The 16,868-nt window shown below is 35.8% G+C and overlaps 1 protein-coding gene across 2 annotated transcripts; it reads right to left on the bottom strand.

Moving 5' to 3' along the window:
* Positions 1–2,578: 2,578 nt before the first annotated feature.
* Positions 2,579–12,176, bottom strand: LOC134533864 (uncharacterized). Of its 2 annotated transcripts, none has more exons than XM_063371567.1 (3): positions 12,103–12,176; positions 6,421–6,562; positions 2,579–4,642 (listed from the first exon to the last, which is right to left on the bottom strand). In XM_063371567.1, exons 1-3 carry the CDS (start codon positions 12,122–12,124, stop codon positions 4,054–4,056), a joined length of 753 nt encoding a protein of 250 aa, XP_063227637.1. In that variant the 5' UTR covers positions 12,125–12,176; the 3' UTR covers positions 2,579–4,053. The 2 variants fall into 2 exon arrangements, with proteins under 2 accessions (XP_063227637.1, XP_063227636.1); XM_063371566.1 differs by having other exon boundaries at positions 11,905–12,161.
* Between the last annotated feature and the right edge of the window lie 4,692 nt (positions 12,177–16,868).

The following is a 16,868-nucleotide window of genomic DNA, read 5'->3' as shown; positions in this document are numbered from 1 at the left end:
ATGCTTTATTTAATTTCAAAATGAGATTAAATTGAAAAGTTTGAGACAGCTTAGACAAAACTGTAGTTTTCTCCTATGTAAATAAAAAGGAAACCAAAGTAAAATAAAAATTATGAATTAAAAAAAAAATTAAATTATACGTTGCCTGTGTGTGAAATTAGGTACTTTTAATAAACTTTTTCAGTTCTCATTAAACCCAACTATTTAAAGAATGTTTTTTTTCCCCTTCGAAAATTGATAGCTTAAAGACAACTGATTACTTTCAAACAATTGTGGTTTATAAAACCTTTTACATTAGTATAAATAAAAGAAAGAGAGGGTAAACCAGCAAACAGGAAAGGTACACATAAAAAGGTTTACAAAAGTGTAATGCTCTGTTAGAAAGGTAAGTATTCAGAGAAATATGAAATATGTGGGCAAGGATAAAACAAATATTTGAACAGAAAATAATTTTTTTAATATGCCTGATCACTTAATAAACAATTCAAATGAATACAAAAAAAAAAATGTAATGAATCATTGGCAACATTTACTTGGTAAATTGAAATTGTTATGTACTGCAAAATTGTTATGTACAAACACATTTTGTGAATTAAATAGTTCCAATGAAGCTGACCTTCATTCAAAATCTGTCTGTCTGCAAATTTGCAAAGACCTGTATGACCAGATGAGTTGATAACTTTCCGTAGCAGAAAAAAAAACCAGGTACTGATACAAAGTATGGTAACAATGTTGCACAGTATAACAGTCAAATGAAACACATAGTGCTAATCTTGATAGTCAATTAATGGATTATTTTATATATGTACTTAATAATGACCACAACACTTTAAAAAAAGGGAAAATATAACTTTCTGCCAATCTATCTTTTAAATATAGTTTACTATGCTTAAAATACTCTTGTACTGCATGTTAAAATGATAGTTTTAACAAACAATATAGATAAAGGCTCAACACTTTCATTGGCCAACTGATTAGCAAAGATAGAACTTCGAACTTATCTGTCTTCAATGAGTGGAAGCCATCAGTACAGTTTGCTTCACTGCACATTTAGCAAAGTGTCATGAACTAGCTGTTGGTAATGCATTCAGCCACAATTATAAAATATGGTATATCTATATCTCCTGTTCCTTCTTTCATTATTAGGTTTCATACAAATTTGACTTTCTTTATGAGTTATAAGGATAAACTGCATACATTTTTGTATTGCAAAGATAAATTAAACAAATACATTATTAGATGCATCGTAAAAATTTTTTGTAATAAATTAAAAAAAAAAAAATTCTTTGTTAACTTAAAAAGCTATGGCAGGTTCAGTTGCAGCTATTGAGTGTACAGGACTAATTGTTTTTATGTCCGCACGTATGCCACTGGACCGTATCGTCGCCTGGCTACAGACCGGGCCGTGATAAACTTCAGTCTAGCCAGTGGCAGGGAACTCGCTCAATACAAAGCAACGTATGCCCATTCGTCTGCCGGTAATTGTACGTGCGCAAGCACCTGCAGTTGGAATCATGGCTTCTAAGTGAGAGCATAATGCATCATTTTCAAGTATTTTAGACAAAACTATAAGTATTACAGCATGCAGGAAGTCCTGAAGACCACACTTATGTCGGTTGCACTTTAGTTTCAAGCAAGTCAATCGTATGAAATAATGACTCTGTCAAATGTTTATGTAAGTCTAATGCTGTTGGTTGAATTGAGGGAATATATTTAACATTAGAACTGGAACAGAAATGAACAGATGATTCACATGGAAAAGGTTTGTTAAATGAATGGTGCAATGAAAAAAAAGCACTTTAATTCTGAGAAATTAAAAAGTAAATATCAGGACAGTAATATTGGTTTCTCTGCCAGTAAAGGATGGTTTCGAAAGTTCGTGGAAAGGTAAATGACGTAGTTTGTCACGCCCGGGTGGGCAAGCCAACCAGCCGACTGCTAAGTAGGTACATAACCACTTATCTTCCATTATGCTATGTCGTATTTGTCAAACAAAGTATTCTATGGAAGGCTTATAAAGATAAATTGTGTGACATATTTATCATAGAGTGTTATTCTACGCATTTATATTACGTAAAGAAAATTACCCTATAGAATTTGGAACACATTAAGTAAATTAGCCTTGCCATTTATGAAGAATAATGCTTCAGAATACAAAATTTCGAATAACACGAACAATTTGAGGAACGCATTAGTCATGAGGGATTGGCGTACAAGTTTTGAACTAAGTCTTACAAACAATTTCCACAACTAAATCACATGTTTTGTTTTATTTTTATTTTAATTATATAATATAGTTAAAAAAGAACAACAAATTTAATATACATACAATTTTTAGAACTAGACTTAATTTTCCTGCACCATCCATGTTTCTTTCTTTATGACTACTGATAATATGGCTGTATTTGAATATTTTATATTTATGACATTTTAAAATTGAACTACGTATTAAAGAGTAATCCATCTATTGGGAAATTTTAATACTAATCTCCACTGCTAGTTCTCTCTTTGCTTAAAAAATAAATTTGTAGTTTTTCCCCTTCAAGGAACAAAGTTATCGCAATACCTGTCCAAAATAGTCTGATATTAAAATATTTTATTTATTTTCAATGCAGGCCTTATTTTTTATGTTCCTGGAATATAACCATCTTACATGTATTTTTATTACAGTATCTGGATATGTACAAAATATCACTGAAATCGGTTAAGATGTCTTGGCGTAATGGTGCAGTATATTCAAGCGTTTTCACTAAAAAAAAAAAGTAGATTAAAGATGTGAACCTATGATAAAATCACTATAATACACTCCCTTCCTCATCATGTCACTGAGCATTGTCAACAAGTCACTGACTCGAAAACCAATCTACGTTAGCAGGGAAAAAAATATATTTACACTATTTTTGAAAACCAACTTACACAAACATTTAAATGTCTTTTCATTAAAAAGTCAAAAACCAATAATTTACCTTACAAATGCAATTTGATTGAGATATTCACTTTGCCCTAATGCATCACTATTAAGACATCAGTAGCTTCAAATAAACATTGATTGAAATTATGTGATATCATTCACGGGTGCTTCCCTCGTAAGAGCCCGATGCGACTCTACATCTCCCCCCCCCCCACTTTTTTTTTCTCTTCAACCACCACCAGCAAGTGACATGTGGCCATTGCATGTTTTCAGCAGACTCCCAGAAGATCGGCGAAACTAAATTTTATGCTTTAACTGAAATTCCAAACCAACAGACTCAAACTTACCAGAAGGCACCCAAAGCAGTAATATTTTATCTCACATAACATTGTTTGTTTACTTAATCAAGGAGTCATATAATATTATGTTTCATAGTATAATTCATTGAGTGTAATTGTGTAAGTTATCAGTATCTCCTGCTGCACAAATTTAAACAAGCACTAACAGTCGTCATTTTGTGGCAAGTGAAGCTAACTTAACACCACCCGGTGCATCTCCTGCCCCAGTCTCTTGAGAACACCAGTCGAGGTAGGATGCTAAGTATTACCTGAGGAGTACAAGTTAGCTGCTCATTGATATTAAACAATCTGGTAACTTAAATCTATTTGTAAACCTTTTAGCTTACTCTTTGGGTCTACCTTGGAAAGTAGACTTAATGTGACTGTTTTAATCTACACACTGAACTTTGAAATATTGTAAATGCAACCAGACTTTGTATGAGGGTGGGTTTGATGTATCGTAATATGTTAATAAACATGTTCTTCCCAGGCCATGTGTTTTTTTGCCGAACCACGAGGGAGTGCATGCTCAGAGCAAGGTGTGAGGGGCGGCTGATTAAGAGCTCACATGTTCTGTAATAAATAAGTGTGCCTGATGCAGAAAGCCAGCCAGTACTTTGTGAATGTATTACAAAAGGGGGTCGATCGAGTTTCATTACCCACATGGGCAAGATGTCACATTCTGAGAATTAATCTCTGCCAGGTCCATGTACCCTTTCATACTGTGGGGCTTATCTGCCACAAATTATTAACACACTCTGATGCTGGATAACCCATTTGCAACATCGGCATGCCCATAAATATTTATTTTGGTGCCTCACTTTTCTGAAGAGCATCTGCAAACAGGGCTGTAACACTGGACATGAGAGTGGCTCGTTCTTTCAGGCCAATGGCCTTCCAGAAGGGCAAGAAGCCCATGATAAAACCCCTCAAGCTCTCCTCGTCGGGATCGTGGGTCGAAGGGCTCCTCTCTGACCTATTGTGCAGGAAGGTGTTGATGTTCTGTGACATTTCTGCGGCGACGCTCAGGTACGTGTTGAGTGTTTCTTTGAGTGTGTCGCCCTCCCGCTGCTTCACGGAGAACAAGGCAGAGTTGGTCTGTGGCGTGACTTGACGAGATGTTGCAGGCACGTACAACTTTGGTCTCTTCACGGCGGGCGTGGGCGTGCTCGCAGACACCTCACACTCTGTGGAACTTCTGTTGGTGCAGGCATAGCTTGCTAACGTGTTGTCAATGCAATCGTAGTCTGCGGAACTTACGTCAACACAGCTATTTTCTTCGTTTCTAAACTCAAGTTTGGATTCGCTGCTCACATTTGGAAAATTGTCATAAGAAGCAGACACTGACAAGATGGCATCAACAGGTAGAGTTCTTCTTCTAATTTGTCTGTTCCTAAAAAAAAATTCAATATTCAAACATAGTTACACAGGAGATGTGGCACTAACAATTTAAGAGCTACCTACAATTTTATTCTTCATAATTACTGCAATCAAAAAAACTATTTCAAAAGAATACCAAAAAGTGAGTATTTTGGCTGCTATCAGAGAAGAAGAAAAAGAAGAAATAATAAGTGGCACTGAACCTGTGTGCCAAGCCTAATGGAATGTACAATATTAAATATATATGTACAAATTGCACTATATTGCAATATGTAAAAATTTACAAAGTTCACTCTGAATTAAATACAAATAGGTAATGAAGAAAAATATTAATTTTAACAGTCGGAGCCAAAATATGTCATGTCCCCATTACAAATGGTGGGTGAGCATTGAAAACAATTTATATTATTTTCCTCAGTCATACATACGACCTCATACCCAGTGAGGTGGCACAGCGATATGCACTGAACTCGCATTCGGAACGACCTGGGTTTGAATATAAGTTTGCTCATGGAGCGAACTACCAAAATTCTCACTGTATTCTGTGAGTACGAATCAACATGCTGAATATGTTTCATTGTAATCTGTGAGATTTTTCAGCCGTTCTATAAATCAAAGACTTCAAAAGGCAAGTAATCACTGAACAGTTCATGTGTTTTTTGAATCTTGGATTCTTTTGGAGAAAAATGACAAGTTTTGTTTCATAGCCACCACAAATATTTGTAGTTATTATTACTTTCTTATTACAACAATATCAAATTTTGGTGGAATTTGTTTCATACTTATTTGAACTACATTCTCTTAAACTCATGGAATTCATTAAAGTCATAACAGCAAAAATGTGTCATGTCATATTTGATGGTTATGACTAACCAATACAGGTAACCAATATTTTGAGTTTAAAACTAAAATTTGTATTTGTAATCACTGAACATCTTCCTGCAGTTATTTCCACAACAGTCATTGTACTATCTCGTATATTGCCAAATGAGTCTTCATACTCAAGTCAACTACCATCCTGAACATCTTTGTTCCTGTGTCTGCCTATAATAACTTCACAGAGGAGATGTAAAGCCTACTCTAAAGGTCCTAATGCTTAAGCCAGCTAAACACAACTGATCATTTGAAACAACCCTTAAGCAGACGGAAATAAATTAGTGGCACTTTCTCAGGGTGCTCCAATCTCATCCCTAAACCTGAGTTGACATGTTATTTTTAAGTAGACTAAAACTGTCCCTTGAGAGATTGTTTCCATTTGCACCAGTCCTATTCCACGTAAGCTACAGACATCCACTCTCAATGTTAGTGTCTTCTCAATCAATATTTCACTACAAACTAGATCACGGCAGCCAAAGTTTCTCTAACAGGCAGGTAATCATTACTCTTCACTAAACAAAATGTAATCAAAAACAAAATTACACTCTTGCCAAATTTAAGTACAAAATTACCTTGGCAGTGACTCTTACATTCTCTTACACAAACATATTATGTGGAAAGGTGACAACTCAGTCAAAAATTATAGTCTCATAGTTTACGTGAAATCTTCCATGAGTCATCAAATATCAGACTGATAACAATAACAAGGCGACTGGTTCATCACATACCAAAATGGCACAAAAAACAGAACCAGGACAGTGGCGCGGGGGGGAAACTGGTTGATACTAAAAAACCACACATGATAAAAATTGGCTTGCTAAATTTTTGATAGTTCTAAAAGGTCATCATTACAAAAAGGTAACAGATTAACTTGAGCCAAATGGGAACAGCGGAAGCTAGCAGAATGAAACTTACCGCCGGTACTTCACCACCTTTTTCAAGAATTCCAGATGGGGCATCAACTCCCAAGGCTTCCTGCTGTCGGGCTGCCCATTTTTCTTCCTTTCACGAGAGAACCTTTCTCTGATCCTCTGCCACTCGTTTTGTACTTCAGATACTGCAATGAGCAGAAAACCAAACACCCACTGCACAGGTGCAACAACGCTATGCATAGACCCTGAAGAATTATTAATCATTGCAACTGCTCAAGTCTATAAATTAACACCTTCATGACTAAAGCCTGGCATCATGCAAATTTCTCTTTTTCTCCCCACTCCCATCTTTTCAAACTTAGGTGTATTTATTTGTTTCTAGCAACTGGCACAAAAGCCAGACAAATGACATGCATTTACATATGATGCAAATGACTATTCCATTACCTCTGCCAATACTGATAACAAATCTTGGTCTACAGAATAAACACTCAAGAAACATAAATAGGCTATATAGGCACACAACAAAGCTGGGTATGTTACATTGTGACATTTCCTGAGCTATTAATCTCTGCTCCAGACTCAAAACTGTCAACTATTTGTCAATTTAAGTGTACAATAATTTGTAACTCAATTGTAGCCAGGTGGCTTAGAGTAGCACCCTCCCCTTTGGAATTATTTATAGTCCCAAAAAACGACATAAAAAGGCACAAACCTGTGAATAATTTTTCTAAAGCTTAATTTTTATACAGTGGTAGAGTCAACTATGCTTAACAACATACCAAAAATTTATTGCTGTAGACCTTGTGCGTATATTGAAAACGTGCAGTTAAGCTGTAAATGACAGTGAATTACAGCAGTCCATTATAATGCTTCCCATTTATACAGTTTTTAAATGTTAACTCTCCATAAACTTACCAAAATAAACTAGAAACGCTAGTATACACATTATCGTTGAAAAATTTCCTGAGTGTTAATATTAAAGATGAAATTTAAATTGATTAATTTATGAAATCATTTTTTTTTTATCTATAGCATCCAGATAAAAATACAATTTGCACAAAAGTTAACCACATTAAGTATAAACAATTTCAATTCTGGTTGTTTGTCTTGCATAGTATTATATCAGTATTAAGTGAAGAGACAGCAAAAATGGTTTATTTTTTGTACTTCCACTTCACCATGGCCCACTGCATTATATAAGGGAAATCATTTATATAGTAAAAATGTACTTTGTATGCAGAAAAAAATTCTGAAACTTTGTACACTCCTTAAAAAAAAAAAAAAACTTGAATAAATGTTTCACTAAAGAGTCACAAATATTTGTATCTGACATTAATATGTGACATAATAAGTATTTATACTGCCTCCAAAATTAATGAGTTTTTTTTTTGGTTATTGAATTCATTGTGTTCCTGTTTCTTAATATGAGTACCTATTTTTTTTGTATGTATTAATGTCTTATTTGATTGAATAGCTGCACTACCTATATCACTTAAAGATAAAGGTTGAGAAGTGCAGTTAGGCACATTTAAAACACGTTAAACAACTATTAAATTAATGAACGTCTCAGGAAAGTGAATTTTTTTCAGAGAGATTTCTGGAAAACTCACTAGTTAATTATAAAAGACCATGAATTCAAGGAACATTGTGAGATTGGACAGGCCTATATCATAAATTAAAAAAAAATATTGTTGGAAAATTTCTGAAAATAGCTACAAACTAATACCACAAAGAAATATTTAAACAAGTAATTTCAAGGAGAAATTAAGCATATTACTTGCAGTTATCTCAAAATTATGCTATTTTGCTTCTCTGAGAGGAGCAATTTATGGTACAATATTCTAGCTTATTTGTTGGAGGTTGTGATTTTTTTTGAACGAAAGTGGATAAACAATGAAATATTGTTTTCTGCATCTACAACCAAACAATTTTTTTTCCTCCGTAGCATTGTGATTTTAAAAGCCATTTTTTTTTACCTGCAAACATTTTTTCCCAAAGGGATTGTGTATGTCATTAAAGTGAAGTTTAATATTCACAAAACATTCTGCACATGTACAAAAACACAACATAGTAGGCCTACTATTTAAAATTGGGGAAAAAAAAGTAATAGAGGTGATAATAAATTGTACTATACACCTATCCCTCAATTAGAAAGACTAATTCGTTCCTAAAAATGCTCGTGTTATTCAATATCTCATTCCTTTAACAACCTTTTCCATGTGAATCATCTGTTCATTTCTGTTCCGGTATCTAATGTCAAATACATTCCCGCTAGCATAACCAACAGCATAAGAGTCCTCATCTCATACGATTGTGTGCACAGTTGACTTGCTTAAAACTAAAGTTCGACCAACATAAGCGAGCGTGGCCTTCATGACAATCTGCGCACCGTAATACTGCTAGTTTTGTCTCAAATACTTGAAATGATGCATTATGACATTATGAGTGATCAAGCACGTACAGTTACCGGCAGCTGAATGGGCAGACATTGCTTTTGTTTGAGTGAATTCCTTGCCACTGGCTAGACTGAGTTCACGGCCCGGTCTGTGGCTAGGCAACAACGGTACGGTACGGCACGGCGGCATACGCGCGGACGTTAAAACATTTGGTCCTTTACACTCCATAGCCGCAATTTAACTTGCCATAGCTGATGTTTGTACCACAGCCGATAGCGTAGTCAGACCTGTGTACGCATCTCTTCGCACCTTGTTTGGCTAACTGTATCCCACGGCACATCTGTTGTTTACAGAAGTTCAAACAGACTTCGTGGTGTCGTACTCAACTTTTTTTTTTAGCCTGCTGACATTTCGTGCTAACTGAAATTTACAGATGTGCTATTCAAGACTGGGGCAGTAAAATTCACATTGCGCTAAATGAATCCGCGCAATCTGAAGACGTGCTAGGTGTACATGAATAATTTTACAGTATTGAAGATATTTTGAAATTAGTTTGTGAAAAAACTGGGAAGTATATTTACATTTTCTTTATTTAAAGGTTTTTGTAAATAATTAAGTTTGGTACTGCAACTTCTTAGTTTTATGAACTTTATGCTTCTGCTTTTTTTTTCTTCCTAGTTCAGTCTTTCAAACGTAGCAGTCATGAACTGGCCGTACAGAAAACTTAATTTTGTTTCTGAAGGAAGAATTTGTAACTGTTTTTTAAAATAACTACATAGAATAATATCCATGTAAATTTGTGTGATGTTGCACAATGATTTAAATAAATATTTAACTGAATTCAAGGACTGTCTCATATGTATTTCATATTTCCAACAAACAATTATGCTGGCATGAGAATAATGACTCCTAAACGAGAGTGTTATGTTTATCTTCTTGTAATATCTGTAATTTTTTTATTATTTTACACTGCTGTGAATTGTGTGATTTTACAGTGCATACCTACTACGTTAATTTTTATTGAGTGAATTCTCTGTGAAAGTTAGGTTTTTTCCAGGCACGTTAGTATTCTCCAGGTATAGGTAATCATAATTTAAGAGTAAGGTCATTCATATTTTTAAAAAAAAGTTAAAATTCTTGCTAACATTGAAACACTCATAAAAACATTTTTTTTTTATATCTCTGGATTCTAGAAAATTTACAAATTGCGAAAGACTTAGAAATCAAGGACAATTCTGCAGTTTCGTGTATCAAAAAAGGAATAATTAAATATTGATGAAAAATTATTAAAACCATTATTATTAAATTCATAAGGTGATATTACATTTTTTGTTTTTCAAGGCCTATTTTCTGGCTTTTAATGATTTTATGGTACAATTTCCCTATACTTCATCGCTCTTCCCACTAAAGTTTTTTTTTTTTCATCATGAAGGAACTGAAGAAAACCCCTACACAGGGTAACCAAAGAATATATAAAAAGATAAAATATATTTTTTTTGTATATTTCCTTACAAAACGGACACTAAACTAAACATACCTACTAAACATACCAGAATGACAAGGAAACAAAAAAACAGAAATGAATCACAGAATTGTCATATACGTATTTGTGTTTCACTACCTGTCTACCTGTAAAACAATGCATGGCAAAATAACAAATAGCAACCAATGAGATTGAATTTCACAGTTACAAAAAATTTATTTAATTGAATAAAAATTTGAGATCTGAGAACAAAACATGGCCAGGATTTACATATAGAACACATATAAACCACACAGTAATAATATAACACTAAATATTCTTGTACTTTAAAACATGTTTTTTCAGCATTTAAAGTGAAAAAAAAAAAAAAAAAAAAATATACTGCTTATGCTGCCAAACGCTTGATTTCTATTGGCTGCAAGGAGTAACATAAATGGAAAAGCCGAGCTAAGCTAATCCCTACGGGTTCGTGTTTACATGTGCCATTGTAGGTACTTTGTTCCGTAAGATGTCTCCATTTACACGATCCATCTCTGTTTCCATGTCATTGTAGAATGGGTCTTAAAAAACTTTGTTCAAGGCCCAGACAAAATAAACGTTAAGCATTTCACCAATAAAACACAATATTATACATAAAAGTAGAACTCGTGTAATTTTATCATACTAGCTAGTTTATCTGAAGGACTTTAAGCCAATGGAAAACCTTCAACCATAAGAGTATCGAATCGCAAGCGTCCCAGTTGACAGGTGTCACGAGTCAATAGCCAATGAGCAGGTGGCATTTGCCTAAGTGTGTAGAGGGTTGTGGAGTCTATCCTAGAGGTCATTGAAAGCGCGAATTTTTCCGGTCTCTAGCCAATGCTACTATATGGTACTTTTGTGCTGATTTTAGCCGTGGCCAATCAGTGGGATTAACTGCATCCCAGTAGAAAACATCTCCACTGACTGCTGTCGGTCCTTCTCCTCCAGTGAGTGGCCAAGAGCGACATGTGGTGATCGAGTCACGAAGGTGGCCGATCCAACCAATGAGAGCTTCCGCAGCTGGCAGCGGCCAATCAGACGCGAGCCTTGAGGAAGTTCCGACCACGCCTGTGTTCGTCCACAGATTAGGACATTGTAGTGTTTACACAAGTCTGGTATTAGTATTAAGTAGTGTTTGCTCTTGGTTTTACCCTTGCTTAGTACTTTCTCATTGCTAAAACAGTGATATGTTTTCGGCCAATTAGAAGCACTGAACTTCCTACTATGTTGTAATTTGAAAACATTATTTAATATATAAGAAAATACATGTGTTAAATAGATTTTGCAGAATATTATTTTATTTTGTTTATTATATTTGCACACTGGAGTTGAGCTATAAACATCACTGTCCCAATTAGAAAGGAAAAAAAAAATCTGATTTATATTTGCAATTCTGTGCTAGGTTAGAATTTTTCTGATAATAATAATTTTTGGCTAAAATAAACAAAGGAGTGGGGTTTATTTATGACCGAATGTGGAAACGAAGCTATGCTAATTCTGTGTTGTGTGCTTATCGCTTTGACTATCATGTGTTAATACTATGTTGATTGTATCCGTGCCATCAGCCAAATACTGATCTTTTGCGTAGTGCTAATTATTAACAACAGCAACCCGCTTTACTTACTGTTACATTCAAAACCCATTCCTCTCAAACCAGCCACCACAGTATTCCACGCCTTGTGTTTTTCTACGTGGTCTCTAAAACCAGAGTTGTCCTTGTCATACAAAATTGGTTTTGATTCTACTAATTCTATTAATGTCACCGAATAGTTGTCTGACATTTTTGCAATCGTGTATAATTCACATAAATATTTATAAAAACCTTTTAATAAATACAGGAACATAACATAGTCATAACATGGTCACAACAACACTCCATAGATAAAGGTTACAACCATAGAGCAAATAAGGATATACGTCACAACAGCTTAAGTTTGTTTTACTCGAAGCCTAGTTTTAACCTTTTAACCATCGAGACGCCCTTATATGCCTTTTACTTGCAAAAAACAGTTAGGGATGGCCGTTTTACTCGAAGGGGCAAAATGCTCTCTGGTCACTCATGTAATGCCCACGATTCTCCTCTTCTCGAGGAAGAGTTGCGAGGACAAGTAGTCTGCTGGTTGTTTCGGGGTGATCATCTACTACTGTTTTGTTCGTAATGTTCATTGTATTATTAATTTTATGACATAACATATGCATCATTATACAAATGACTATGACCAATGTATATTTAAATCTCATGATATTTGAATAAAGTTATTTTTAAACGTGTATTTATTCAATCATCACAGGTTGTGTGGAGTACATTCATATTGACGATCTTATGTTAAAACCCACAGGTATAAGAAGTAACCAGATAGAGTTCATAGCTGCAAATGTGTAATCAAACAAAGTTTGACGTGGAATGTACCAATATGGCGACCGATACATTCTGTCGAGCCACGCCCACATTGAGAACCATTGGTGCTACGTGTTTTGATACGTAACAACATGATTTTGAATTAATTGGAGTTCTTATGCGAGTATATGAAGTAATATTAGATGAAAATGAAATCATACTTGAATAAAGATGCTTTAAATATTCCTGTGGTTTATTTATATCATTTAAATGACGTGTGTCGCTCTTTGGAGCACAATGGGATGTGATAGTTCTTGCCTTTTTACAATACGATGTGTTCTTAAATTTGTGTTGGTCTCCACTTTAATGCTTTAAATAAAATCTTGTTGAATTACACAATAGGTAGTTTGAAACTTGGAAACTTAAATTTTGAATTTTTCGATGATTATTAATGTGAACTCGGTGACAACATAATAAAGTTGTAAGAAACATAAACAAGTTTTACAATCTGAAAAAAATAACACAGTAACTTGGTCCTACATAAAAATATGTTTATCTGCTTGTTTGTACATTAGGTTGCCATAAAATAGTGTGCAATAGGCATAACCATTCACACATTCTGAACATATTCAGATTTATTTAGTGTTCAGTGTCGTATTACGAGTGCATGCCAATTTATATTTAACTAATATAACCTAAAAGTAGAAATAACTCACTGGTGATACTTTAACAAGCACATAAACAGAAAAACAGGCTTCAAACAATACATAGAACAGTAACTAATAATAAAATAATCTTTAAATACCTGTGAAAAGTGATTTTACTAATACTTTCTTTCTCCAATTGAAAATTAGATTTTCGTCCAGTTCGGTTACTACAGTCGAATGCTAAACAAGGTTTTTTTCTTCGTTTATTCCACATCTAGTAACATGAAATAATAAAGGTAGCAGATCATGTACACGTTTTTTATTTCAATATATTCACGAAATGTTAGTTTTAAGCCACTAAATACACACTTACACCAATTTTGAAGCTCAACACCATCACCCGCCCAATGCAATCTTATGAGTGTTTTTCGGAAAGTGGAATCTACCAATATGGTGGCCGGACAGTTCCAGCTGATTCTCTCCCCCCCTCTAGGTGTCATACCCCTCGTCAATCACACGACCTTGTGCTACCCCCGTGTTAAAACCCATACAACATAATTTGATTAAGCTATCATTTTTGGTACTATATTAAGTATTGGCTTAGTAATTGCAACTTCAGACTTATATAAATTCGCAATTATATTTTTCAAGAGGTCTGCTTTTGTGTCATATTAAAAAAAATACTAAATCTCAAATGGTTCTCTTCGCCTGATGATAATTGTCAACTCATTTTAGATCTAAGTTCATTGACTCCTAACTACTACTTCTAGGTAACAAAAGAGACGACAAGTAAAACAAACCTCTTGGTTATTCAGTTACACCCAGGGAGTGGCCACATCTGCATGATTACACGGTAACAGGGTTTTTCTTTCAACTTGACGTCCCTCGGCCTGAGGTCCCTAAGTCCCTGTTGCGAATTGTCCTGAGACTCGCCCTGATTTGCCCGCGTAGCTCCAGTCGGAGAGAAGGTGGAGTTCAGGCCAACGTGGCCGGTACCGTGAAACGTGGGACCGGGAGGGAAAATTTGCATAAATAGAAGGAAATGTAGAAGGCTGCAAGGAGAAGTCGTCGCTGTCCGTTTTCACGAGCTCCTTTATTCCGTCGAAGCCCTATCGCAGCCTGGCCGACGCGTTGCGTGACGAGCGTCCTCCCTCGCCGCAACCCGGACTCCCGGAAATACACCATTAACAACTGGAACGCGACTCGATGCGACTGCGGAGGCAGTCCTGTGACGAAACGTACTGGCTAAGAAAGTTCAGATGTGCAAAGTAACGCATACACGGCCTGATACGATCGCGGAGGCAGTTCCATGACGAAACGTACTGGCTAAGAAAGTGCAGTATTGCAAACTAATTCTGGCGCGGCTTGACACGACTGCGGCGGCAGTCCAGTGACGAACTATGCTGGTAGCGAAAGCGATTCCGTGCTCCGCGCGTCTCGAGTGGAGTGGAGCGAGCACACGTCTGCTCGGCTCTGAGTCTGGCTAGCCACTGCGGGCCGGCGTGGGAGAGACTCGACTCGCGGCGGGCCAGGTAGCGGTTTACATTTTCCTAAGCATAGCACTTGAAAGTAATTACATAATTATTTAAGAACAAATGACAGTATAAGTAATTGAAAGTTAAATGACAAAATGTAAACACAAATTAATTAGTTAGGAATTAAATGACATGATAAGTATTGATACAAACGTAGACACAAGTTATGAATTAAGAGTTCTGTTACATTACAAATTACATAAAACCTAGAGGCTCGTGATTATTTACAAACGTACATGAAGACACTATAATTACAAGGGAGTAGAAATATTTACACACACATTATTGTCTGCGGACGTTCCAGGGCGCACGCGGGTGCGTCCCTGATCATATACACTGCACTTCACTGACGGTGCACTAAGGGAAAAATACCTCCCTTAGACCCACGTCGGCGGACAGGTACGGCCTCTACGTCTAGGAGGACACGACGACTGTCGTCAAACTAATTGTTACGAAATATTTTGGTTGGATGCCCAAAGCATTGATATAACATATCATAATATGAAAATATGGGAACTATAGCCATTTATCATTGAAAAGCGCGAGACAATCTACTGCATTGCTTTCAAGTTATTTTCACTCCATACCGCTAGATGCCATTACTCTTACATACTTAAAAAACATTGTAAAAAAACATAGTTACACTCCATGCCGCTAGGTTCGCTGACATCACTTGTCTCGCATATTCCTTACAAGTTTTTACAAGTTTCCTATATTGTACCTATTAAAATATTTGCTGAAATGTGTTTGCATTGTGGATATATTTTTATGACTCTTTTTTGAGGGTAATGTTTTTAATTACGGATATCCAAATTCAGGGGGTGCAGAAGACTACCATACTGGAAGACTACCATAATGGCAGTATTCTGCCTGGCCTATTCGAAAAAGGCGGAAAAGTACCATAACGGAAAACTGCCATAACTTCAAAGGTCGAGACGGAATTCTGCCATACTTTCTTATACACTACATGGAAAGAGTACAGCGGCATTGCTCTCGAAGTAGTGTATAGAATACTCTGTAGATAGCGCTGTAAACCCTCTAACTGTTTCTCAGGTTAACTTTAAAGCTTACAGATAGTGCTTCTGACGGTGATAGTTGCAATAACAAATCTTTTCCAGATCGCGGACCTAAAGAAAGAAATGTTTCCAAAAATGTATTATAGGGAGCAGCACTGTATTCTTATTACGATGATTATGTTACTTTTCCTCCTGTTTTGTCGAAGGCGACGGAAAAGTACCATAATGGAAGACTGCCATAACAAAAATGGACGAAGGGGAATTTTACCAACATTTCTTATAGAGTAAAGCCGGGTAAGAGTACGCATCGGCTAAGAGTACAAAGTGTCAATTTTCAGTAGTTGGCAACAGTGATCGTGAAGAGGCAGCAAGAACCATATGTGTATCAGTTGTCTATCATCTTCAAGCTTGTGAACGAGATCTTTGTGTATTCTCTTCAACGTGGCAGGTAAAACTGTGTTTCTTTCATAAATATTATAATTTTCTGGCACTAAACTCTAAGCATTAGCATAAGCTAGCGATTAAGAATGTAATAATTGTATTATACATGGAGTGAAAGCTTGAAATGTGTGAATTATTAAACACTAGGCGCGAGCCGAATGTCAGGCATTTGATGCTACCTACCAGCGGATACTTCAACTAAGGAAAATGAGGCTAAGTGTACGCACAGCAGGCGAGGCTAAGAGTACGCGTGTACTCTTACCCGCACATTGTGCATACTCTTATCCCCATATTGTCCGTGAGTATTTATTTCTGTGGTACACTAAACAATGTGGTTTTTACTTGCAGGACCTGGAAGATACAGTTAGGTATGGGTAAATACAAAAGAAAAACAGACCAGAAGCTGGTGTTCACTAATGAAAACTTAGAGAAAGCTAAGAGACGACTAGAAAATGGTGAAAGTAATAGGTAGGGTGCAATAGCACTGGGAATAAATGAGTGTACTCTGAGGAAAAGGCTGAAAGTTGTAAGTATGCCTATTCAGTTTTATCGTTAAATATATAGGCCTATGATATTGTTAAATCAAGGTACAATAAAATATATCCCAGCTG

This window comes from Bacillus rossius, chromosome 7 (genome assembly GCF_032445375.1).
Source record: "Bacillus rossius redtenbacheri isolate Brsri chromosome 7, Brsri_v3, whole genome shotgun sequence".
In the NCBI taxonomy this organism is placed as follows: Eukaryota; Metazoa; Arthropoda; class Insecta; order Phasmatodea; family Bacillidae; genus Bacillus; species Bacillus rossius.
This window is presented reverse-complemented; position numbering and strand designations above follow the sequence as displayed.

Coding starts and splice junctions, on each gene's coding strand:
- LOC134533864 (XM_063371566.1), bottom strand. CDS start 12,124: ATGTTCCTGTATTTATTAAAAGGTTTTTATAAATATTTATGTGAATTA. Junction 6,563..11,904: donor AATGGGTTTTGAATGTAACA/GTAAGTAAAGCG, acceptor TGCTCATTGCAG/TATCTGAAGTACAAAACGAG. Junction 4,643..6,420: donor AAGGTGGTGAAGTACCGGCG/GTAAGTTTCATT, acceptor ATTTTTTTTTAG/GAACAGACAAATTAGAAGAA.